The sequence below is a fragment of the Rhododendron vialii genome, chromosome 8a (assembly GCF_030253575.1).
Source record: "Rhododendron vialii isolate Sample 1 chromosome 8a, ASM3025357v1".
Lineage (NCBI taxonomy): Eukaryota > Viridiplantae > Streptophyta > Magnoliopsida > Ericales > Ericaceae > Rhododendron > Rhododendron vialii.
In genome coordinates, this window is record NC_080564.1 from 35,426,436 (window position 1) to 35,450,845 (window position 24,410).

Consider the following 24,410-nt stretch of genomic DNA (forward strand, 5'->3'; position numbering starts at 1 on the left):
ATGTGGGATTCTATTTCCTTAACATCCCCCCTCACGTGCAGCCGCATTTGAGGTCTGTCACGTGTGGCCACTTTTGGGTCCTATCATCGCGCAGCCTTTTTGCTGGTCTGTCATCGTGGGGTGTGGATTGTTAATCTCTGCCCTGCCCTACGTGGTCATGTGATTTTTCCGCAGATGATGCCTGATCATGTGTGAAAAATGATGTTCAATCTCTTTAGCGTTTAAGGCCAAAGGATTTAGATGAGATGCTATCTCAATTCTCACCAATCCTGATGTCTAATTTAATTTCGAGTCTTATTGTTGTGCGGCGGCCTTTGAAGGGCACAAACGCAACACTAGAATCATTGATGACCATGATAATGGAGGAGGAGTAACCAAAAAAAAGAAACGCTAAAACAACGGAGAAAGCAAATCAAAAAAAACAAAGCGCAGGAGAGAGTTTAATGCTTCAACTTTATGATTGTAAACCTATGCCGCGAGACAGGCAAAACGATAGTAGAATCGTACAATGTTCCAAAATAGTGACAAGCCCACCAAAAGGAAAAATTATTTGGTGGTCTTAGAATACCGTCACGTGATCCTCACACCTCTCTTCACCACACATTTTTGTGACGGCTAGTATTAAGTGTATAGACCTCACAAAAATATATGATGAAAAGAGGTGTTGGGACATCACGTGGCAGTGCCCAAGAGCACTTAACAATTACTCCATGGGGTTCTCCCAATGAAATATCCAGTCCAACCCTGTTTTGAGAGAGTCAAGTTATATTTATAACCAAAATATTCAAAATGAACCGGCTTTTCAAGTTATATTTCTTAAATTTTAAATTCCTCTTGTTGAGAAAAATATAATAATAAAAAAATATAACAAAAAATTACCAAATGCTGGGAAAAAAAAAATTAACATAGACAGTAATCCTCCAAGATTATTAAGCCATGCCTAAAACATAGTTTTTCTCGTTGAGGAAATTAATCTAAATTTGTCTTGGAACTTTTTCCTATCCGGTTTAATCAACAAAACAACCACGACGCCGTTTTATAAAACTTAAACCTCCTGACTTGAAGATGCGAGGTTAAAGGTCCACAAAAGAATTAAACGACGCAGTCTAGTCGACATATAAAGTAACCCACACCGTGTTTTGGACGCGGACGAGGACTGTCGACTCCGCCGTGACGACTGTCTAAAAAGGAAGGAGAGAGAGAGAGAGAGAGAGAGCGAACTCCAAAATCGCACCAATCCGTCGCGCCCCCAATTTCCTCTCGCTTGTCTGATCCGAGGTAACTCAACTCTTCTCTCTCTCTCTCTCTCTCGTCGCTTTTGCTTCGATGATTCTTTCTTCTTTGCGATTCCATTTTCTGATTCAATTTTCGGATTGTTTGAACGATGAGAAAGATATTATATCTTGATTTCCAGTTTATTTTTCAGAATTCTTTCGTCCTCTAGTTTGGTTGGTTCTTCAATTGGACTGCGTTAGAATATTATATACCAATGTTTTCCGATCGGGATTTCCATCCGCTTTTGGATATAATGGGCGACATTTCTCACGTTTGGATGCAAATTAGGGTTTCTCAGGAAAGATATTGATGACACTCAATTAGGGTTGAAAAAAGTTATGTTTATGGTGCTTGTAGACTTGTAGTACGATCACAAAAAAAAAAAAAAAAATGCTGCTCGTAGCGATATCATAGGAGATTGATAAAACGGCGTTTTGTTCTTGCTCAATTAAACATATCGCTTATTTCTTTTGGTAATTATGATTATTCCCATCCATCTTCTTGTGTTTTTTGGTTATTTGGTTGAAAACTATCTATCCTTTTGCTTCTCATTTTCATTACAACACCAAAACAAAACAAAAAGATTTCGATTTCAGCTTCTTTCATTCCATCTCCTTTTGGCTTTTAAGGTTTTTTTTTTTTGCCTTTTGTATTTTTCCTCCATGAATCCAGGATCAAAAGTTACGAAGTGGCTAGTAATAATAAACCATGTCATGCAAATTGACAATGTTCTAGTAGGGCGGAGACTCACCTCCAAGTGCTAAGCCGCCTAGGCGGCGCCGAGCAATTCGGCATTTTTTTTTTTTTTTTAACAAACCATTATCCAATCAAACTATATTCTATGTATCCATAATGCAAGTTCAAAGTTCTACATAACCATAATGCAAAGTTTAATGTACAAATCCAAATGAAATTAAGTAGTAGCAACTAGCAAATAAGTTGAATAAGACAATAAGTAGAAATAAACGAGATCGGAGATCCCTAATGCCAAGTTCAAAGTTCATCTCCTTCCTTTAACTACTCTTCTCCTCCATACCCTTCCAAAACTTGATCTCCATTAGTTTAATACTATACATTTTAGGCCGCCAAAGGCCTTCAAAGACGCCGCCAAGCCCGGCCAAGACCGCCAAGGTTGCCTAGGCGGCCGCCAAACACTGCCAAACCTCCCTGGGCGCCAAATCAAACGCCAAGGGGTATTGGCTTGGTGGCAGGGCACCTCCAAGCGCCTAGGTGGCCTCGGCGGCCGCCATTTAGAACACTGCAAATTGATATGTTAATCCACTGGCATTTCATCCTTCCTAATTGTTGTTTTCTTGCTGGGCGTATTCTTAGGTAATTGTGTATATATTTATGAGTAGAATACTTCTAGGTGATCGTGGGCTTAAGTGGCCCTTGGTGATATGGATCCTGAATTTTAGCATTCTCGCATGATCCATCTTTTTGGTAGTTTCAACTTTGGGATGAATTGGTGGGTCTCTAGACTCTCTACTGGGTTAGATCTTTGATGATAGTGTTAGCGGGTGGGCACGGGTTGGGCGGGTCGGGTTTGACCCCGAACCCGACCCTACAGGTCTGGTATCGACATTTTCAAACCCGCAAACCGAACTGAATAGGGGTAGAAACCGTCCGCTAACCGATCGGTCGGGTCGGACTAAAAACCAATACTGATCTTCATGAATTGGTCGTCTTTGGTCGGGTCGGGTAAGAAAAACAACACCCCGAGCCCCAAACCAAAAAATGATTTTTTTCAAAAAATGAATCCGTACCCGACCGAACCACATGGTCGGCCCCACCCGAAACCCTTCGGGTTGGGTCGGGTGAGCGGGTTTTTGCACACCCCTAGATAGTGGTGTTTGATGGGTATAATTGGATGTTCTTTCTTGCAAACACTTGTTCCTCAATAAACGTAAGCTGCATACTACCAGTGAATTATGATTGTTCTATTCAAATGATAGACAATGTAATACACTTGTCTCCCAAAATGATTGGCTGCCTCGGCCCAACCCAGAGAACATGCTTGCTCCGATACCATGTTGTTTGAGAGAGTAAAAGTATATAGGTGTTAATTAACCCTAACACAAAGACTGTTATTTATATTATGTCATTACTCATTACAAGATCACACAACCAATGTGGTACAAAGCATTGTCAACCAATAATCCTACCAAGAATAACACTATGATATACTTGGAATAATATGCTGCCCCACATTCTACCACCTCATTCATGCAGTTTATGAACGTATTTGGCCCTTGCATTGTTCTTACCTCCTCTGCCAGCTGTACATGGGAATTGGGGGTGTCTCTCAGGAGATGCAGCTAGCTTGGCAACTATTTGTTCAGAATTGAGCTTGTTGGCAACTTATTGTATATTCCTGTTACATTGTCGTTTTGGTTGATACTCATAAAAATAATGTTGATTAGATTGAATACTTGGTCTTATTTGGCGTAGATAATCTGGTTCACACATTTGATTAGGATCATTTCTTAAATTACATGACTCGTGAGTCTCGTATGATTTCCAGTCAACAGAGTTAAAGGGATAGCGGAGGTTGAAGCCAGGAAATTTATCTTCTATCTTGTTTCCATTGGAAGTTCTAGATGGCAGAGAAAGCGTGTGTAAAGCGCCTTCAAAAGGAATACAGAGCCCTTTGTAAAGTATGCTCTCATCTTATTCCTTGAATTGTGTTTCCATGTGTTTTAATCAGTAGCTCACTTACCTGATTTTCCATGTTGAACAACATTTTCTGTACCTCCTTTTCTGTTCTGTGGGTGATTTTGTGTCACCTTGAATTTGCAGGAACCTGTTCCCCATATCACTTCCCGGCCTTCCCCAAACGACATTCTCGAGTGGCGTAAGTTGCCTCTCTCTCTCTCTCTCTCTCTCTCTCTCTCTCTCTCTCTCTCTCTCGTTTGGACATTCTATTTGTTTGTGTTAATCTATGGGCGGGGTGATGTCAAATATGTATCTTTGCAAAATATTTGTGCCATGTGCAATGGCCAATGCCCATGCTGTGGCCCCCCCTGCCGGTTTTGCTTGACTGTTTTGTCTGTGGTTTTGAGTTTCTCTGTTAGCCATATCTTACTGGTGGAATTAGCCCCTTTCCTATATGTTCGTTATATCGGGTGACTCTGTCAAGTTTAGGCTTTTCAAACTACCATTAGCACCACAAAAATGAGGAAAATTATTGTCTTCATAGATATTGCATTTTGTTTTATGATTGCACTAGGCTTCTACTATGTTGAGATCCATGCTAGCAGTTAGCTTTTTCTATTTTTGCCCAGACAGCACACAGCAGTGAATTTTTTCTATTAGTCTAACTTTGGCTTCTTGTTTGGAGGAATAAAGATACACAGGAATAGATGGCTAACTGCTGTATGAATGATGACTTACTATCTTACCTGTCCATAAGTGGGAGTATGACTTCTTATTGGCTGACTGGCAAATCTAAACCAAATTAAGGAAAGAACAAATTTTATATCTTGTTTTGTTGTTCTTTTTAGTTAACTTATAAACAGAACTTTTGTAAGTTGTTTTTTAGTTTTATATTTTCAGATATTCTTGATTTCACTTTCTTCTCTGTATCGAGGCAGCAACTCTTTTGCAGCATTTATCTGTCTATTAGACATGCTGGCATGCATGGTTTTCCCTGTATGCTCTTTCCTTCACTTACTGTTGATGAATGAAATCATAAGTTCTTGTTCCTTAATTATGGGTTGCAGATTACGTACTAGAGGGAAGTGAAGGAACACCTTTTGCAGGTTTGTTAAACTGTTATATGTCTGTGTATAGGGCACACGACATAATTGTTTTGTAGATTGTTTTTGTAAATTCTTTTTATGTATATCAACTTGTTTTGATTTTACTTATGATTGTTTCCCTCTTATCATGGCTAGGTGGATATTACTATGGGAAGATCAAATTCCCTCCAGAGTATCCTTTTAAACCTCCAGGAATCACGTAGGGATCCTAGTTGCTTAACTTTTTCCATAAAAATATTTGAATGCTTTTTAGTAAAAATTTCTTTACTTTCATTTTTTTAAAGTTTTTCTCAAGTCTCCTTTAACTGAAAATGACATTTCCTGTTGTTGTAGCATGACCACTCCAAATGGACGGTTTATTACACAAAAGAAAATCTGCCTTTCTATGAGTGATTGTAAGTTCTGTTCATATAATCGGTCTAGGAAACATCTTTATTTTTGACAACTGATTATGTTTTCACCTCTTTTGTGTCGATTTTCAGTTCATCCGGAAAGTTGGAATCCGATGTGGTCTGTATCGAGGTAAGAAACTGTCATTGATGAGGAAACAAATGCCATTGTTTGCAAACATTATAACTAGCCTCTGATGCTCATTTGTATTTGCATGTCTACGTGCAGCATACTTACAGGCCTTCTTTCATTCATGGTGAGTTTGTGACTCTATACCTCTCCATTTACGGTTATAAAGGGAATGGCGTTTCTTGGTAGCAAGTGACTACTTTAGTTTTAGCAGTTGTTTGCTTGTTGGGAATATCAGCTGTTGTCATTTTTGTGGAGCACTATTCAAATATTAGAATGGGATGTTTCCTGACAAAAATATGGGATATTTTAACATTTGGGGAAAAAGACAATGACTGCATATGAACATTGAAAAGCTAGCGCACATCGTAAGTAGTTGGACGAATTGCTTGTTATACAACATAGCTGAAAAGTGAAAAGGGTTTCTCCACCATCTTTTGGTTGGGGAACACGAATACTGATCTGCCATTTTGACCCGCACGAGAGCGTAACTTCTGTTAGATATACGGTTGAATGTCTCTTACCTGTTCATTTTGACAATATTGTCGAATTAACTGTCTTGTCTCCTCCAATATAGTCAAGTGCTGTCACAATCTCTTAATAATATTTTCTGGGGTTGTAAATCTACCAATGAAATTAAGCAACAACATTGCACTACGTCAAGCTATTGTCCACTAATGGGCATCTGAGCATGTCCAATTTTGTCATTAGCTTCATTAAATGTTTGTGGACCCGGTCTGCCAACCAACTGCTGTTGTGAGTAGGTTGGCCGCTCTAAAATCTGTTGAATGAGTGGAAGATACTGATGTCTGGAAATGCTTCCACCATAGCGTCGCCAGCCTATTTTCCTGATTTACTAGTTGGATCCCTATTATTTCCTTACATACGTCGAACCAGGAAATAGGAGATCCCAAAATAGTGTGACAATCTTTTACTAAAACTTTGAAGCATTCTAATTTGCTTACAACCATTCCTTTGCCTGTCTGTGCCTTATATTTTGTCGTTTCTCATGCAGATGGACAACAGTCCTACGACCGGCAGTGTTACAACTACTTTGGCTGAGAAGCAACGACTGGCGAAGTCTAGTCTTGCTTTCAATTGTAGGAAGTAAGTCAACAGTGTACTATGTTTGCTCGCCGGTTGAATCCTTTTTGTGCATATCATTCATGCTTTGAGTTTTGTATCTGTGATGGGTGCTTTCCAATTTATGCCAATTGATTCTGACATTTTTCTCCTAATAGCCCAACATTTAGGAAAATGTTCCCAGAGTATGTGGAGAAGTACGAACAGCAGCAGCTATCTAATCAGCTTGTTCCCGAGCAAGTGTCACAAGTCCCTACTCAGCAAGAAAACTCCACACCTCTGTTAGATAAAAAAGGTGAATCTAAACAAGAGGACCAGAATAAGGTTGAAGCCCCAAGGGATCTCAAAAACCGAGTGAAGAAATCTATCCCAACCTGGATGCTGTTGTTACTGGTTTCCATCTTTGGTGCTGTTATGGCATTGCCATTGCTTCAACTTCGACATTGAGACGTCAAGGAGCAGATGATCTTATTAGGGGACAGTGAACATGCTGCTTCTTCTGGAACATCAATGGACTCCTGTTTAAGTCCATAATATGTTAGGTTTTTCGTGTATCTAACTGAACTTGTATAGGGTATGTAAATGGAAGAGGAATACTCTCAGCTGATATGGTTTCTCTTTTTATTTTGCTGCTGGCATATGGTTTGTCAAACATTTGGAGTATGCATGCTTGTGATGTTGTTTCTCCACATCACATAAATTCAGGTTTATGAAGGCTAGGTCATTACCTCAATCTTCCCTAATAAACATGTATCGGTTGAGGTTGATGTGCGAGTCTATATGACATCGATCATAAAGCTATCTTGCAGCACCATGTTAGTATGATACTGCGGTTTCAGGTTTCTAGATAATAGGTTGGTCCTAAATACTCATGCGTTGGGTTCTTATCTTGAGAAAACTCTGAATGACTATATCTATGCCCTGTCAATGGGTGATAATGGTAGTGAGAAACCTGTCAGGCTATGGTGAACGTGAATGCTTTGTTTAACTCAAACCGTTGGACGTGTAGTCAAAGGCTGAAGTAACAGTTTGTTCTTTCCAAGGACTTGGGTTCTAATTTTGGAGGTGTTATCAACTCTTGTAGGACCAGCAAAGAAGCTTTGATTTTGATTGGACTCCCGCGAGTAGAAGGAGAATTAATTCCAAAAATTGATCGAAGCCAATCCCTCTCTCCCTACGCAATAAGTTAATGGAAATGCGAAGGTTTCACTTTTTTTTATTGGCCTTTTTATTTTATTTTTTATTGAACTTCGATGCAATGGATGGCTTCTAGGCTTGTATCATGACCCGGGTCACATAATATGGACCCCGATTCTCGCTTTACACGTTTCCTTTCAATCCACTCTCGTAAATTTTAGTAGTTTAAAATATTTTTCACTTACTCAGCACTTTCACCCATCCGCACTCGCTCTTGCATTATGTGACTCTGAGCTTGACGGTTTCATATTCGAGAAAAGCTCTCCATTCTCCTGATTCTTCTTGCTGGAAATCTGCAAATGGTCTTTTTAATAGTACTGATGCTTATGTTATTATTATTTTTTTGATAGGCTACTGATGCTTATGTTAGATGTAACTCTGAAGTCTGAACCTTTTAATGATTGGAAGTGGATTTGGAGATCCAATGCTAACCCTCGCATTCTCCATTTCCTGTGGTTGGCTGCTCTTGATCGTCTCCCTTTCAAGGATATTCTTTTGGTTAGGAAGATCATGGATTCGATATGCATGCCCTCTCTGTCCGAATACGATTGAAAATACCATTCATGTTCTTCCTGATTGCCCCAAAGCTTTATATCTTTTTCGATAATATCTACCATATTTGAGTTTTGTCAATTAGAGCTTTGTCAAAATACTAAATTTAGTTTATGCGCTTTATATCTTTTTCGATAATATCTATTATATTTGAGTTTTGTCAATTAGAGCTTCGTCAAAATACTAAATTTAGTTTATGCTTCAGCAACGTTAATCATAGATTCATAATTAATATATAGTTAAAAAGTAGATACAACTTATAACACCAACAAACTATGCTACATTTAAGAAAAATTAAGATGCAAAATTCCAAGTCTCTCAATTAGGACCTATTACAATAAGGCTTTATATTCCCTTTGTTAGGAAAAGAAAAGTTAGACAAAATACCATCGAATTATAGTTCTTTTTTTTTATATAGGTCCTACAAACAGCTTAGATTAATGCATTTGGGATTCACTTTTTCCGAATAAGTGATCATAGGATATGTATAGAATTAGGATACGCATACAAATCATAGGATACGCGGTCATATCGTAGGATTTTTATACAAAAAGGATATAGGATAATCGTAAGTTACGTATCGTGTATCGTGTATCGTGTATCGTAGATGATTTTTAACAACTATAAGATTGACAAATACATAGATCTGCACCCCGATGAAAGACAGCTAGACCCAGAAGTGTTCGAAGATGTTCACGTCCCTAAAGAAGGGGGGATATCATCCCCAGGCTAATCATGGAGGTGGGTCCAATAGTTGGGGAGTTTTGGGGATTCAATAAATCATGGGACAATGAATTTCCGTTTGATCGGAAAAAAAAAAAATTTCTTGGGACAACTACAAGGCTGTAAGTAGAGTTCTTTTAATAAGTAGCATTTCCTGTTAGAATTCAATGTGCATGAAGGAAACAAGGTAATGTACACAGAAATTGAATTGGGTTACTCATTCTTTAAAGTTAGAAACAAAAGTTTATCCATGAATGGAGTAAACTAGTGTTAAAAATGGGTTATGCTTGCATTTTGGATTACGTTCGTAGGATGGCTAAGACGAGAAATTGGCGGTTTTCTTGGACTTCGAGACGGGGCTATCGCGCAGCCCATTGGGTGGCTTCTGCCTAATCTAGAAATTCGTTGCCTTCTCATTAGGCTATCGCGCAGCCCATTAGGTGGCTTCTGCCTTATCTAGAAATTCATTGCCTTCTCATTGGGTGGCCTATCACCCCCTTGTCTTCTTTTTTCGATTCAGTCTTTAGATGCTCCTAGGGTCTTTTGGGAGCCTTCGGGCCTTTTTCCTATGTTCGAAAGAAAAAAAATAGTGTTAGAAATGGAAAGCAGTGTTTTTCGCACTTTGGAGTAAGCTTGGTACGTAGGTTCCCCGGTATGTTTTTCACTTTGTATGTGTAATACCCAATCCAACAATCGTGTACTATGAGTGAATCAATTTTGAGTTGATCCTTGAGGTTGAGGAACATTTATGTGTGTATTAGGATCTCTGCTAGAATTTTATCTGCCTTTGGCGAGCGTAGTTCTTGCTATTTCGCTAGTGATAATGGTTTTCATACGAAGAACAATTTTTGAGGTAGCAGGACTCTAAGTAAATTGGTACACGATTATCTTAATTTTGCATCATGGAACATACTTGTTCAAGTGAGAAGCTTTAAAAGTCAAATGTTTGAGGGCGAAGCATTAAATTTGGTATTTGGCCTATCAAAAAAAAAATTGGTATTTGTGTGGTAGATTAGTCCTGGATTATATCTCTGTACTTATTTGATGCATTATTTTCTTTTGTAGGGACAAATTTACAAGGCATAGAAGACAAAGCGTTCCAAAAGGAAAAACATGTTTACCCACGCAGTGACGATAATTGGTTTTGGAATTACTGATCGTGGTGAAAATTTTTATGAGATTCAAAATTCAGCTGGCAACGATTGGGGAGAAGATGGGTATGGTTATGTCTCGAGGGATTTGTTTGAGAGGTATTCTTACTTACCCCATAAATCCAAGGATCGAGGGTACGTAACTGATTTGTTAAGAAATTTTGACTTCTGAGAAAACTGAAAATTGGGCATGCCTAAACAAGTAGAGCACTTTAGGTTAGTTAGCAAATGTCAACATATTCTATGAGTTCCTGCATGTGCTTTTATATACATTGCATTGAGTTCATTTAACTCCAAGCATAATTGATTGGTTCTCTGTCATATAGTAGCAGTAAATAAGCTAAAATTGTGGAAGGTTGACAGCCAATGTTTTAGTTGTAGCTAAGGGAACGCGGTGCCGGTTTTCATATAGACATGTCTGTGTGGAGAAATAGAGTGAGACAGCAATCACAATTCCTAGCTAGAATGCATAATGGGTTGGTGTTGGATCTATGTTAGGCCTACTTACCTCTTTTGTGTCGATTTTCAGTTCATCCAGAAAGTTTGTGACTCTGTACCATTCCATTTACTGTTATAAAGGGAATGGTGTTTCTTGGTAACAAGTGACTACTTTAATTTTAGCTGTTGTTTGCTTGTTGGGAATATCAGCCATTGTCATTTTTGTGGAGCACTGTTCAAATATTAGAATGGGATGTTTCTGACAAAAATATGGGATATTTAACATTTGGGGAAAAATACAATGACTGCACGAGAGCGTAACTTCTGTTAGATATATGGTTCAATGTCTCTTACCTGTTCATTTCAACAATATTGTCAAATTAACTGCCTTGTCTCCTCCAATAACCGCTGTCACAATCTCGTAATAAAATTTTCTGGGGTTGTAAATCTACCAATGAAATTAAACAACAACATTGCATTACGTCAAGCTATTGTCCACTGATGGGCATGTAAGCATCTCCAGTTTTGTCATTAGCTTCATTAAATGTTTGTGGACCCGAGTATGCCAACCAACTGTTGCTGTGAGTAGGTTGGGCACTCTAAAATCTGTTGAATGAGTGGAAGTTACTGATGTCTGGAAATGCTTCCACCATAGCCTCGCCAGCCTATTTTTCCTGATTTACTAGTTGGATCCCTATTATTTTCTTGAGGAAAGTCCACTTTCACCCTTGTGGTTTTCGCCATGTACGGATACCCCCTTTGTGGTTCAAAACTAACCACATAACCTACCTGTGATTTTGAAAATGTGCGGATAGACCCCTTGCCGTCATATTTTCCATCCATATTAACGAAAACAACATTAAAAGACCGTTATACCGCCATCACGTCTCTTGATTCTTCTTCTTTTTTAAATCTAACCACACCATCCCGTATACCAAAAATTGAATCTAAACCGTTCATATTATAAATTTTGACGAGTACTACGTCTATGCCAAAATTCAAGTCAATCAAAAAATGAAAAGCTTAAGGACAAATCGATTTTGTTATGAAATTAAAATTTCAAATTTGAATATACTAAAAATTAGATCACTGGGTTATTGATGTCTGATTAAGATGATTTTTTACAGATATACTCTATTCTTTATATAATACATTATGAACAACTCAGATTACATTCTAGAGATGTGTGAGATACACATCCGTTAATATGGATGGAAAACATAACAGCAGGGGGTCTATCCGCACATTTTCAAAACCACAAGTAAGTTATATGGTCAGTTTTTAACCATAAGGGGGGTATCCGCACATGGGCAGCAAGAGCAGGGCAGCAAGGCTATCATAGCATGAATCTCAAAACCCATTTCTCAAATATTCTAGATCCTTAATATTTCAACCAATTAAATCACAGTTCATAAAAAGAGAGTACTTTTAATAATTCCAAGCAATCATTTTAGTTCAGATCAATATAATTCACATGTACTTACCTTCAAAAACAACCAGATTAATTGAAACCTCAACCTAACTCCTAGGTGGAGCTGACGTGGGCACGAACCTCTCTGAACCTAGCATGATTCACACGGCGATGCAAATTAGTGATTGCAATTCATAATACATCCGATGCATGAAGATGCATGCTAGAGATTAAAACTTATTCATAACTTTGTTTCTAATTACCATCTCAATGATCCCATGAACTAATTCAGTTTCCTTTCTAATATTCAGTGCCTAAGCACAACGTTTACCATGCTTAATTACACCCAGTACCTCACCACATATATACCAGCAAATAGAAATAATTGTTACATTAAAAATAATTGTTACATTAAAGACTAACAGCGATCAATTGATGGGTTTTCCTTCATAAATCACAACTTTCTCACATAACTAAACTAATTCAATTTTCTCTTAATGCTTAGTTAGATTAGAAGCCATTTAACCCAAGGACTAACATAATCTATTTAGAACTAAAAAGTTACGTAAAGAAGTTGAACCAATTCAATTTTCAGAGCAAGTTTTTATCTTCTACAACCCTTGTGCTTGGATACAGTCAAGACATTAGAAAAAGAACAAGATTTGTAGAAGATCTAATTACTAAAACCCTAGAACCCAAACAATTGCTAATCTAGTAATCCCTTTTCATTCAGTAGGTGTACAACATGATGAATACAATTCAAGGAATCGGAATGTAAAATTACCTACAGCTTTGAATTCTTGTTCCAAAACCCAGTTTCCTTCTCTATGTTTTTATTCTTTCCTCTCGGCCTGCTTGTGCTCTTTCTTTCTTTTTTTTCCGAGAGAAATTGGTACACAAACCGGAATTTAGGAAACAAAAGAAGTCTTTTTATGCTTTCACATGAAACAGTGGGGTGTCTTCCTAGCATTAATGCTTATCTTGGTCCCTAATTCAATTGCAATACCTCCTTTATGATTTGGGAAATAACACTTTAGGCCATAGCATTAAAACAAAGACTACACTCATGAATGTCAATAAATTCTTTACACCGCCGGTGTAAATATTTGTTTCCTCCAAATCAATTGCATTGCGACATGTGTCAAAACAGTGGTCCTAATTAATAAAACATGGCGACGTGGCGTAATGCAATTGATTTGGAGGAAATAAATGTTTACACCAGCGGTGTAAAGAATTTATTTTCCTCATTAATTTGTCTGTATGAATGCATGCACAATACTACACGCAAAAGTCATTGCAATTTAATTTTTATTATTAACCATAAAAATGCATGATATGTATGAAATTAGGATTCGGGTCTCACACCTACGACCGGCAGTGTTACAACTACTTCGGCTGAGAAGCAACGACTGGCGAAGTCTAGTCTTGCTTTCAATTGTAGGACGTAATTCAACAGTATACTATGTTTGCTTGCCTCTTGAATCCTTTTTGTGCATATCATTCGTGCTTTGCATTTTGTATCTGTGATGGGTGCTTTCCAATATGTGCCAATTGACTGACATTTTTCTCCAAATAGCCCACATTCAGAAAAATGTTCCCCGAGTACGTGGAGAAGTACGAACAGCAGCAGCTATCTAATCAGCCGGTTTCCTAGCAAGTGTCACAAGTCCCTACTCAGCAAGAAAACTCCACACCTTTGTTAGATAAAAAAAGGTGAATCTAAACAAGAGGACCAGAATAAGGTTGAAGCCTCAAGGGATCTCAAAAACCGAGCGAAGAAATCTATCCCAACCTGGATGCTGTTGTTACTGGTTTCCATCTTTGGTGCTGTTACGGCATTGCCATTGCTTCAACTTCGACATTGAGACATCAAGGAGCAGATGATCTTATTAGGACAGTGAACATGCTGCTTCTTCTGGAACATCAATGGACTCCTGTTTTAAGTCCATAATATGTTAGGTTTTTCGTGTATCTAACAGAACTTGTATAGGGTATGTAAATGGAAGAGGAATACTCTCGGCTGATATGATTTCTCTTTTTATTTTACTGCTGGCATATGGTTTGTCAAACATTTGGAGTATGCATGCTTGTGATGTTGTTTCTCCACATCACGTAAATTCAGGTTTATGAAGGCTAGGTCATTACCTCAATCTTCCCAAATAAACATGTATCGGTTGAGGTTGATGTGCGAGTCTATATGACATCGGTCATAAAGCTATATTACAGCACCATGTTAGTATGGTACTGCGGTTTCAGGTTTCTAGATAATAGGTTGGTCCTAAATACTCATGCGTTGGGTTCTTATCTTGAGAAGACTCAGAATGACTATATCTATGCACTGTCAATGGCTGATAATGGTAGTGAGAAACCTGTCAGGCTATGGTGAATGTGAACGCTTTGTTTAACTCAAGCTGTTGGCTGGGTAGTCAAAGGCTGAAGTAACAGTTTGTACTTTCTAACTTAGGTTCGAATTTTGGGGGTGTTATCATCTCTTGTAGGACTAGCAAAGAAGCTTTCCTTCGATTTTGATTGGACTCTCGCGAGTGAAAGTGAACTAGTTCCAAAAATTGATCGAAGGGTACGTAAGCTGGTTTCTTCCCTCCCTACACAATAAGTTATTAGAATGCAAAGGTTTCACTTTTTTTGTTGAACTTTTTTTTTTGATTGGCATTATTTTGTTTAACTTTGATGCAATGGATGGCTTCAAGGGTCACATAATATGGATCCTGATTCTCGCTTTACACTTTTCCTTTCAATCCACACTCTCGTAAATTTTAGCAGTTTAAATGTTTTTCCCTTACCTAACACTTTAGTAGTTTAAAATGTTTTTCACTTACGTAACACTTTCACCTATCCGCCCTCACTCTTGCATTATGTGACTATGAGCTTGATGATTTCATACTCGAGAAAAGCTCCATTCTCCTGGTTCTTGCTGGAAATCTTCAAATGGTCTTTTTAATAGTACTGATGCTTATATTAGATGTATTAATGCTCAAAGCTCTGAACCTTTTTAATGATTGGAAGTGGATTTGGAGATCCGATACTAACCCTCGCATTCTCCATTTCATGTGGTTGGCCGCTCTTAATCATCTCCCTGCCAAGGATAATCTTTTGGTTAGGAAGATCACGGATTCGCCCTCTCTATCCGAATACGATTGGAAATATCATTCATGTTCTTCATGATTGCCCAAAGCTTTTGATATCTGGTCTTCTCTCTCCTTTCCCACTGCGCACTCTTCTTTTGCGAATCACTCTAATCCCTCTTGGCCTCGTGTTTTCTGTAAATCCAAAGGGAACCACAGTTCCGGTGTTCCTTGGTCCATTTTATTTCCTATAGCTTGTTGGTGCATATGGAACAACCGTAATCCCCGACATTTCAATAACCCCCTTACGGCAAACAGCTCTCCTGGTAAGCCTTTCACTGTGCAAGACATTCTAGCAAGAGCTGCTGAATGGTTTTACCTCTCAAATTATTCCAAACCGTCTCCTCCTCGTGTTGCTACTTTCATTGGTTGGAATCCTCCTCTAGTGGGTCTTCTCAAGATCAACATAGATGGGGCAGTGCCGCAGTGGACAAAAATGGCCATGGAGCTGCGTGGGGTGTCCTTCGTGACCATCGCGGATGCTGGATTGCAGGTTTCCAGCGTGGGTTAGGACGGTTACCACGCTGGCTGCCGAATTGTGGGCTATCAGAGATGGACTGCAACTGAGTCTTGAGCACTCTAACGCGGTGGAAGTGGAAACTGATGCTTTTATTGCCATCCGCCTCCTTCAGGATTCTAACTCTGTGTTTCATCCATTCATGAGTACATTTGCAGGTCTCTCATGGAAAATTTTCAAATGGTACGTGCAGCTCAAGCATGTTTATCGGGACGCAAATAAAACCACGGATGTCCTCGCCAAAGATGCTCTGGCTAAACCTTTGGGTTTTACAAGTTTTACTATCATTCCTAATGTTGTTAGTAGATTTCAGTTTGATGATGACTTTGTAGGAGTTAAATATCCAAGAGCTCGGGACTTTATTTTATGTTACACACCCTCCAAAAAGGGTGTATGGTGTGCCGCAAAATTTCATAAGAATAAATCATAACATTCGTATTTTGAACCACAAAAAATCGTAAAAGAAGATCACAAAATTTGTAAAAGTTAGTGACAAAATTCGTAACCTAGAGCCGTCTGTTTTTTACTTTTAGCCGTCTTTTTTTACCACAAAATTCATAATTGTAATCAAAATACATATATAAACAACCACAAAATCTCATTTATGGGGTCACAAAAATCCATAAAAGTAAGCCACAAAATTCGTAAAGGTGTACCGTACATAATTTCGTAAAGTGAGCCACAAAAACTCATAAATTAAGTCAAAAATCTCATAAAAATGAGCCACAAAGATTGTTCAAGGTGGTGTATACTGTAGATTTTTCCTTACAAAAAAGATATAGGTACCGACCAAACAGTAGGGAAATCGTACCGACAGCTGCGCCGGGCCGTCTCCAGCCACCGAACGGCCGATCCGAGCCGTCCAAAATTTTTTTTAAAAAAAAACCCAAGGGGACTCACGCGGGAATCAACGGCATCTGATGTGTGTATGGTACTTGATCTAAATACCCTATTTTTTTGGCCGTCGGTACTCTTTTCCTACGGATTTCATCGGTACCCGTAGCATTACTCTTTTCCTTAATCTAAGTCTCGGGTCTTTATTAAAAAAAAACCTCCATTCTCCTGGGGTCTTTTTAGACTTTTTCTTGATCCAATGGGTCTTTTGAAACTTTTCACTAGATAACTAACGATGTGGGTCCTAATACCGAAATAATATTGGTACCGATGGATACCGTAGAGAAAATGCACCGACATACACGATATACGAAAAAATTGGTGTTTAGATCTAATACTTACGCACGTCGGATGCCATCGATTTCCATGCAGAGCCACTCGATTTTTTTTTAATTTTTTTGGACGGCTCGGATCGATCGTCCGGTGGCCAGAGACAGCCCGGTGCAACCGTTGGTGCATTTTTCCTACGCTATTGGTCGGTACCAATATCAGTGTTCGTCGTAATAGGTGGGGACCATTGGGTACACACGCACGTTTCCCGCCGGAGTAAAAAAGAGATCACTTGAAGTTCCGAAACATGCGGCGTAAAAAAATGGCATTGGCATTTTTACCCAATACTCTTTATCTGAAACCTGGTTGGTTGAATCTTCATAGTTAATCATTACCTTAGTTTGATACTCCATCTTTTTATTATATATCCACCCTTCAAATCTTTGCTCTCTCTCTCCAATTTTTCACTTTCAGACATTCACAGCTCTTCACGAGAGGAGGTCAGCGAAGACGAAGCAAGAAAGGGAGGTTCTTTTTTGTTTCTGGAGTACATTTGAGCTGTGTAGTAGGTAAGATTTTGTGATACACTCTGTTCCTCACTAGTCCTTCCCCCTATTTTGATTGGTTACACATATATTTTCAACCCTTTCTTGATGGTTAAGCTTGAATCTAATTTGGAAGCTTCTTGGTTTAGGTGATCTGTCATTTCAATTCCTTTTGATTAGGTGCTTGTTGGGTAGTCATAGTTTTGGCGATCATTTTGGGAATATCTTGATTTTTGCTGTGGTCTGCCTTTCCAGTCAAGACACTGTCCTCTTGGCAAACCCACTAACCCAAGTAAAATCTTTCCAACTACCCACCCGTTTATCTTCTCGAACTATAAGTCATATGGGAAGATCTGAAACAATGAAGTAATTAATTTGTGGAAAGATTTGATTTTTCGTATGTTACTGCTCTGCTGCATCTTCCCTTTAAAGAGGGATAGCTGATGAGTGGAAAAGTTTGAGTTCCAGACTCCAGTCAATCTTGAAGTTTCTTGAACCCTTCATTTCTGCTTTTTAAGGGCAACCATGGAATTTGAAGCATCAAAGGTGATAAGAAAAAAAAATTCTTTCCGTATCTCCCCTCTCTTCTCCTTTCCGGTTGAATCTTACGTATGTAATACAGGATGTTGGATGTTTGTTTTTTGCAGCAAACGATGAAGAAATCTCCAAGATACCAGCAATATGAAGGTGGGGATTATGGTTTTGATCCCCAGGTGGATTTTTTACAGGTACGCCGACTCTTAGCGTTAATCGAGCTTATCTTATTGGATGCCTAAATTATCAATGATTGCTGCTTTATGCATTGGAATCTCTTAGCAGCTTCGTTCATTAAGAAAACTAAGAGCACGATCATCTGAGAAATTTACGTTTACTTAAAAAAAATTCGTCTGATGGCAAAAATAAACGTATACCACAAGAATTTGTATTCAAATTATAACTTGTGATCCACATTTTGATATCATCTACTTTGGTTTGCCCTTGATCAGTTCTTGGAAGAAGCAAGAAAGAACACAAGCAAAGACAATTATGATGACACAACACAATATCCAGAAGAAGCTCAGAACAGACAATCAGATGAAGTGAAAAAGAACAGAAAATCATGGAAGAAGTCCCTCTTTTCATGGTGGAAAGCTGGAAAGAAGAGCAATTCATGCATGGTGGCACCAACTAGTAATTCTTACATTCCAAAGCCAAAACGCAGCCTTTCTGCCTCTGGTCCGATGAGTGGGAGTGGAGGCAGCAACAGTTGCCGGTTCAGGCGTCAAACATCCGGGCCTCTCAAGAGTATCTTCCACTTGACAAATGATGAGGAGGATGAGCTACCGTATATGTGCCTTGACAAGCTTGATAACCCCCACAGTGTTCAGTCCTATGGGCCTGTTTACTTGGTAACGTAGTGAATGAAGGGCTTGCAAATGGAAATTCTGTCTCTACCTTGAAGATAAAAATTACTCGACGAGAGATCTAGTCCACAAGAATGTTGGTGACAAGGAAGGAAGTGTGAGTTTGTAACTTTTTGGTGAGTCAAAATCGCTAGCTAGGTTTGTCAAAGTAGAATACCAGTAATGATGGGTATTAAACTGCAAACTGGGTTTTTCGGATGAAAATGTATGGCTTGAAGTTCTCAATTAAGAAGAGCATATTTTTGTAGTTATTGATTTGTTAAGAAATTTTGACTTCTGAGCAAACTGAAAATTTGACATGCCTAAACAAGTAGAGCACTTTAGGTTAGTTAGCAAATGTCAACATATTCTATGAGTTCCTGCATGTGCTTTTATATCCATTGCATTGAGTTCATTTAACTCCAAGCATAATTGATTGGTTCTCTGTCATATAGTAGCAGTAAATAAGCTAAAATTGTGGAAGGTTGACAACCAAAGTTTTAGTTGTAGCTAAGGGAACGCAGTGCCGGTTTTCATATAGAATTGTCTGTGTGGAGAAATAGAGTGAGACAGCAATCACAATTCCTAGCTAGAATGCATAATGGGTTGGTGCTAGATCAACGTTAGGCCTACTTTCCTCAAGCGGTTGAATATATCATGTACGCCTTCTGTGTGTTTGGATTAGCTTATGCCATCATGCGTGCTTTTATACAAGCCGTGAACTCGTACGAGGGCTAGGCTACCCATGTTATATAGTTCAAATGGGAAAATTTACTTGTAGTATAAAGATCACTTCAAAAGTTGCACCAGCTTCAATGAGTTCCTTGGTAACTGGTAAGGTTTAGTTTTGGTGAGCAGTCAGGCAATATTTTAGAAGAGCTACTTCATTTTGCTACATACAAAAGAGGGGATGGAAATGGTCATATATATAAACTACAGTTGTTTCTACTAGCAATGGATTTACACAATCTAAAAAAGCAAGCATTTGTGACGCAATTAATGGAATTTTCCCCTGTTTGTAGAAGGGATCGAAATCCAAATCCATTACATTACGGGCGGGAGTTATTAGAATTTTCGATAAAAGCCGACATGAGCTCAGAGTTAGGAGTGACGAAAAGCTGAGAGAAAAAACAAGAGAGAACAGCATCATAAAAATGCTGCTGCTGTTGATGACGCTCACTAGAAGGATAAAAATCCGTGACTGGAGTTCTACAAAGAGGGCATGTCGAACAAGATTGCAACCAGGTCTCGATGCAATGATCATGAAAACCGTGATCACAGGACAAAACCCGGAATTCATCGTCAGGAGAAACAGGACAAAGGCACACCACACAACCGGTTTCTACTACCCCAAGTCCAGTATCCTCTTGTGTTTCTTGATCTTCCACGTCAAAATTGCCGTGGTAGTGATGAGGGTGGTGGAGGGCCTGGCGGCGGTGGTGGTGGTGGAGCATCAATAGAGCAAGCGACAACAAGGACTTGGGATAAACATTGAACAACGACGCAATAGGCACCCCAACAAAAACAACAATGACAATCATCTTGCTAGCTTCGGTAATATTGAAGTGTTCTGCTACTTCCCCTTTCATGGACACCCACCACTCCGCGCGTACGGCACGTAGAGAGAATCAATATTTACGCCTCCCTCTCTCCCTCTCCCTCTCCCTCTCCCCCGGCCTGTGTATCTTGAGGCCTTGAAGTTGGTTTGTCAAGAAAATGGTGTGATTCGTGAAGCTCCAAGGGTTTGGTTAAGATACCAAATGTTATGAGATCACACTAGTGACATTTTCGTCGGACACACAGGGCGGTTCCAGGACACCTATAAAAACATCTAAAAAACTTTCTAAATCTCAATTTCATAGTTTCCGATTAAATTTTTATGATCCAAACCATTCAATGTGTGCAAAATGTAATTTTAAGGTTGCACGAGAGAAATTAGCAAAAAATATGACCGGAAAGTGCTTGTTTGAACAATTTTTAATTAAACCGTTCAATTAAAAACTGCTCAGATCAAACCCTTCTTGGTCAATTTTTTTTGTTGATTTTTCGTTAATATCTTTAAAATCACGTTTTGATCACATTGAGCGACTCAGATCATTAAAGTTTAATAAAAAATTATGAGATATTTTTTTAGATGTTTTTATAGGTGTCCCCGAAACCAGTTGACAAACATAATGTAAAATGAAGTCAATGTCATGAGATCACTTGGGAACGTGGGTCTCAGATTTGTTGAGCCACCAAGTAGGACTTTTTTCTCAACCTTCTAGGCAGGCAATACCATTACAATTTACAACTACCATCCTGAAAGCCACCAATGTAGGAAGGTTTGGGGACCATGGGTAAAAACAAAAGACCACGACTGGACAGATCCCAAGTCAGGAATGGACCAACATCATCATGTTTCGGTCACATGAGGTGAAGTCTGTTGGATTTAAGTGCTAACCACTCACCTAAAACAATCCCCGTTGGGAGAAGGCACAACTTTTATCTTTAAAGAACAACGCAAAATCTTGCATAAGCGGTAGACAAACATGAGGCACTTAAGAATACTATCCATACAACACCAACATGAGAGGTGATTAGTCCTCTCTACGCTTGCCCGGTGCCAACATGGGACACCTTGAATATGGGGTGAATGCTGGTCCCATAAACCCAACAAAGTCCATGTCTCAGAACCAAATCTTCTTTTGCTTAAGCCTTGATTGGAACAAACCCTTGGTGTTACCGGCAAACAAACACGGGCTTGTTCGGCTTAATAAGTCATTTGGCTCATTTTTTTGTTTTTGTTTTCGTTCAAATTTTTTTCACATTTGTTAGTTTTTCGTCAATTTTTTGAGAATTATTACTTCGTTAGAACAGGAGGAATTTAAAAAGTAAAAAATTAATATTGAAACCCAATTTTTTTAAATAAAGACAAAAAATAAGCCAATAAGTCAATTTTTTTTGTCTTTATTCAAAAAAAATAAGTTTCTATCATGATTTTTTACTTTTGAGATTTCTCTCGTCGTGATGCAGTAATAATCCTCAAAAAATTGACGAAAAACTAACAAATGCAGACAAAATTTGAATAAAAATAAAAAAATAAGCCAAATGAGTTATTAAGCCTAACAAGCCCGGCAATATTAACAATATATTAACGTTGTCATAAAATTAACACAAATGATGAAGAAATTTCGGTAAACTATTGGATCGATCTTCCAGAAACACGATTATATTTTGATTACCTTCTATATTTTTCTTTTTTCTTCTCTCTTACTCCCTCCATTCTTAAATATCAACCGCGAAAATACGTAATATGTAGTATTACGTATTTTCGCGTGCTATTTTCATATAAAGAAAATAGAGAATTTCAATGTATGTAAAAATTTAAGTGTTATTTTCACGTGCTATTTTCATATAAAGAAAATAGAGAATTTCAATGTATGTAAAAATTTAAATTTCTTGACACATCAAATAAAAATACCAATATATAAAACTGTAAGTAAAAATCAATTACCCGAGCAATGCTACCAACACATATTTATAATACAACTCCTAACACAACTGCATACGAATTTATTCAATTTATACAGATCCACATGCAACGAAGGTATCTGAATACAGTAGTATTTTAAAATTGTGCAGGTAGACTTTTTGATATCGTTTGCAGCTGTATTTGGACAAAGAAAAACGTTGTGGAGTGTATGGCTGTTGCTGCTATTGCCTTCTCCCGAGCTTTCGCTTCTTTTGGGATTGTCTAATTGCTTACCGAGCCATTTGAAATGGCGCTACCAATAGCTCCACTTCGATTGGATAGCGATAGGGCTGCACTATTCCGCCATCCCAAAAGACGCTTCGTGTGTTACCTCTGAGCTCTCTCCCGTCTCTGCGAGGTCGCCGTCCGTTCACCGGCCACATTCCGCCGCATAACTTGCTCTCTCTCGCGATCTCACACCCCTCCATCACCGTATCTCTCTCACTCTCTCTCTCTCTCTCTCTCGGTTTCACTCTGTATCTCTATCTCACACACCCACGCAAAATTGTTTATATATGTATATGCACTACCCACCTTCAAAGTTATTGTATATGTAGCGGTTAGCGCCACCCATTACCGCAATTTTGTTTTGAGTTTGTTTTTGTTTTTGTTTTTCGCGTACCATGTGTTCGTAAAAATGAGGCAATGAGGAGACAAATTCTGAAGCTTATCATACTAGTTTCTGAAAATGCCAGAGGAGAACCTTGGGAACTTGAGTGGTCTATGATATATTGTGGCTTCTATATTCATGTATTGTCTAGAACATGAACATTCTCTCCTAGGTTTCTCTTTGAAGTTGAAACTATGCTCTTGAGGATACCTCAATATCCAATAATGGATGACTTACCACTGTATCCTTTGAAGCTTTATTCACCTAATCACATCAAAACATTCTCTATTGTACAGGTATAGTAGAGCTATTTCGAATGGCACTACTTGATTGGGTAGAGCTATTTCAAACAGCGCTAGTCCACGTCATACAATTGTGTGGCACAGGTTTAGCGCCACATGGCATATAGCGCCAATAGAAGTGGCGCTACTCGTGTAGCGCTAGTTTAAATGGCACTAGATAGTAGTTTGAAAAGTAGAGTACTTCGGCCATTGTTCTAAAACACTTAGTACTTCAGGAAAAAAATACTCGTGATTTGGTCTCGGAATGAATGAGCTCCCTCTCCCCATGCCTTTGTTAGGTACTCCATGACTGAATGAGCTCCCTCTCCCCATGCTTTTGTTAGGTACTCCAGTACAACTCTTACTTTTTTACTCCAAAGTTAACTAGCTCCACCCATTTTGCTCTTAGGCTTCCCCAAATCCTCACATTTGTTACCCAACTGGGTTCCATTCTTTTCACTATGAACAAGCTCATTTTTGTACCATTCTATTGTTTGGTGTAGGTGGTTGTCATAAGTAGACCATGATACTAGCAGACACACAGAATTTGTGTATAGTATGGGCCGAACCGAACCACATGTACTTTCATATCGATAATAGAATGTATATTTCATAACTATACTAGCGAATGCCCGTGCCTGAAGGCACGGCGCAACACATTTTGAAGACAACTAAAGCTACAGGTCGAATAATGAGCAAATGGTAGACAAAAAATGGGTAGGAACAAAGTAAAATATATGCTGTATATGTGCATGTCAAATTGGGGTGCAAAAAATATTCAAGCAAGTTAAAAATATCCCAAATCCATAAATCACCCAACACGCGTAATAAAACCAAATATATATTTGTAAAACTCAACCTAACAAATAAAAATTCCTCATGAAATTCCCAATCTATTAACAAAGCTCTTATCATGACGATCCCATTGTTCGTTTGCCAGTCCTCGATATTCCTACATAAATAAGATAAAGAATTATTAAATTCATCACAGAATATGGACTGGTTTATGTATAATCTAAGTATGACAATGAAGAAAAAAGGACAACTTATGCCCCCTACAATCTTTGTAATCGTTTATTACCTTTGGAAAGGTGCCAACACTCTTATGACCAATCAACTTTCAAAACGAAAGTCACCACAAAGG

The 24,410-nt window shown here is 38.5% G+C and overlaps 4 protein-coding genes and 1 long non-coding RNA gene across 6 annotated transcripts in view; 4 read left to right on the forward strand and 1 right to left on the reverse strand.

Moving 5' to 3' along the window:
• Positions 1 to 1,121: 1,121 nt before the first annotated feature.
• LOC131335548 (ubiquitin-conjugating enzyme E2 34-like) lies at positions 1,122 to 7,371 on the forward strand. Of its 2 annotated transcripts, none has more exons than XM_058370960.1 (10): positions 1,122 to 1,278; positions 3,800 to 3,932; positions 4,075 to 4,129; positions 4,998 to 5,036; positions 5,172 to 5,235; positions 5,370 to 5,431; positions 5,519 to 5,558; positions 5,655 to 5,682; positions 6,571 to 6,662; positions 6,797 to 7,371. In XM_058370960.1, the coding sequence occupies exons 2-10, from the start codon at positions 3,876 to 3,878 to the stop codon at positions 7,083 to 7,085; spliced, it is 726 nt and encodes a 241-aa protein (XP_058226943.1). In that variant the 5' UTR covers positions 1,122 to 1,278; positions 3,800 to 3,875; the 3' UTR covers positions 7,086 to 7,371. The 2 variants fall into 2 exon arrangements, with proteins under 2 accessions (XP_058226943.1, XP_058226944.1); XM_058370961.1 differs by lacking the exon at positions 1,122 to 1,278 and adding an exon at positions 3,134 to 3,181.
• Positions 7,372 to 9,520: 2,149 nt separating this feature from the next.
• On the forward strand, positions 9,521 to 14,378 carry LOC131335553 (uncharacterized). The gene is made up of 3 exons (XR_009202546.1): positions 9,521 to 9,762; positions 10,176 to 10,360; positions 13,687 to 14,378. It is a non-coding gene; the product is annotated as an uncharacterized LOC131335553 (long non-coding RNA).
• A 2,983-nt stretch (positions 14,379 to 17,361) lies between these two features.
• On the forward strand, positions 17,362 to 19,133 carry LOC131335552 (uncharacterized). The gene is made up of 4 exons (XM_058370966.1): positions 17,362 to 17,503; positions 17,998 to 18,025; positions 18,127 to 18,207; positions 18,466 to 19,133. The coding sequence occupies exons 2-4, from the start codon at positions 18,005 to 18,007 to the stop codon at positions 18,874 to 18,876; spliced, it is 513 nt and encodes a 170-aa protein (XP_058226949.1). The 5' UTR covers positions 17,362 to 17,503; positions 17,998 to 18,004; the 3' UTR covers positions 18,877 to 19,133.
• Positions 19,134 to 19,846: 713 nt separating this feature from the next.
• On the reverse strand, positions 19,847 to 20,543 carry LOC131335550 (putative RING-H2 finger protein ATL49). Its single transcript, XM_058370962.1, has one exon. It carries the CDS (start codon positions 20,448 to 20,450, stop codon positions 19,911 to 19,913), a length of 540 nt encoding a protein of 179 aa, XP_058226945.1. The 5' UTR covers positions 20,451 to 20,543; the 3' UTR covers positions 19,847 to 19,910.
• A 1,980-nt stretch (positions 20,544 to 22,523) lies between these two features.
• The window catches only part of LOC131335546 (uncharacterized), a 36,574-nt gene continuing 34,687 nt past the window's right edge, over positions 22,524 to 24,410 (forward strand). Inside the window, exon 1 of the mRNA XM_058370957.1 lies at positions 22,524 to 22,807. The gene's annotated coding sequence lies outside the window, so the exon portion shown is untranslated. The remainder of the gene's footprint in view (positions 22,808 to 24,410) is intronic.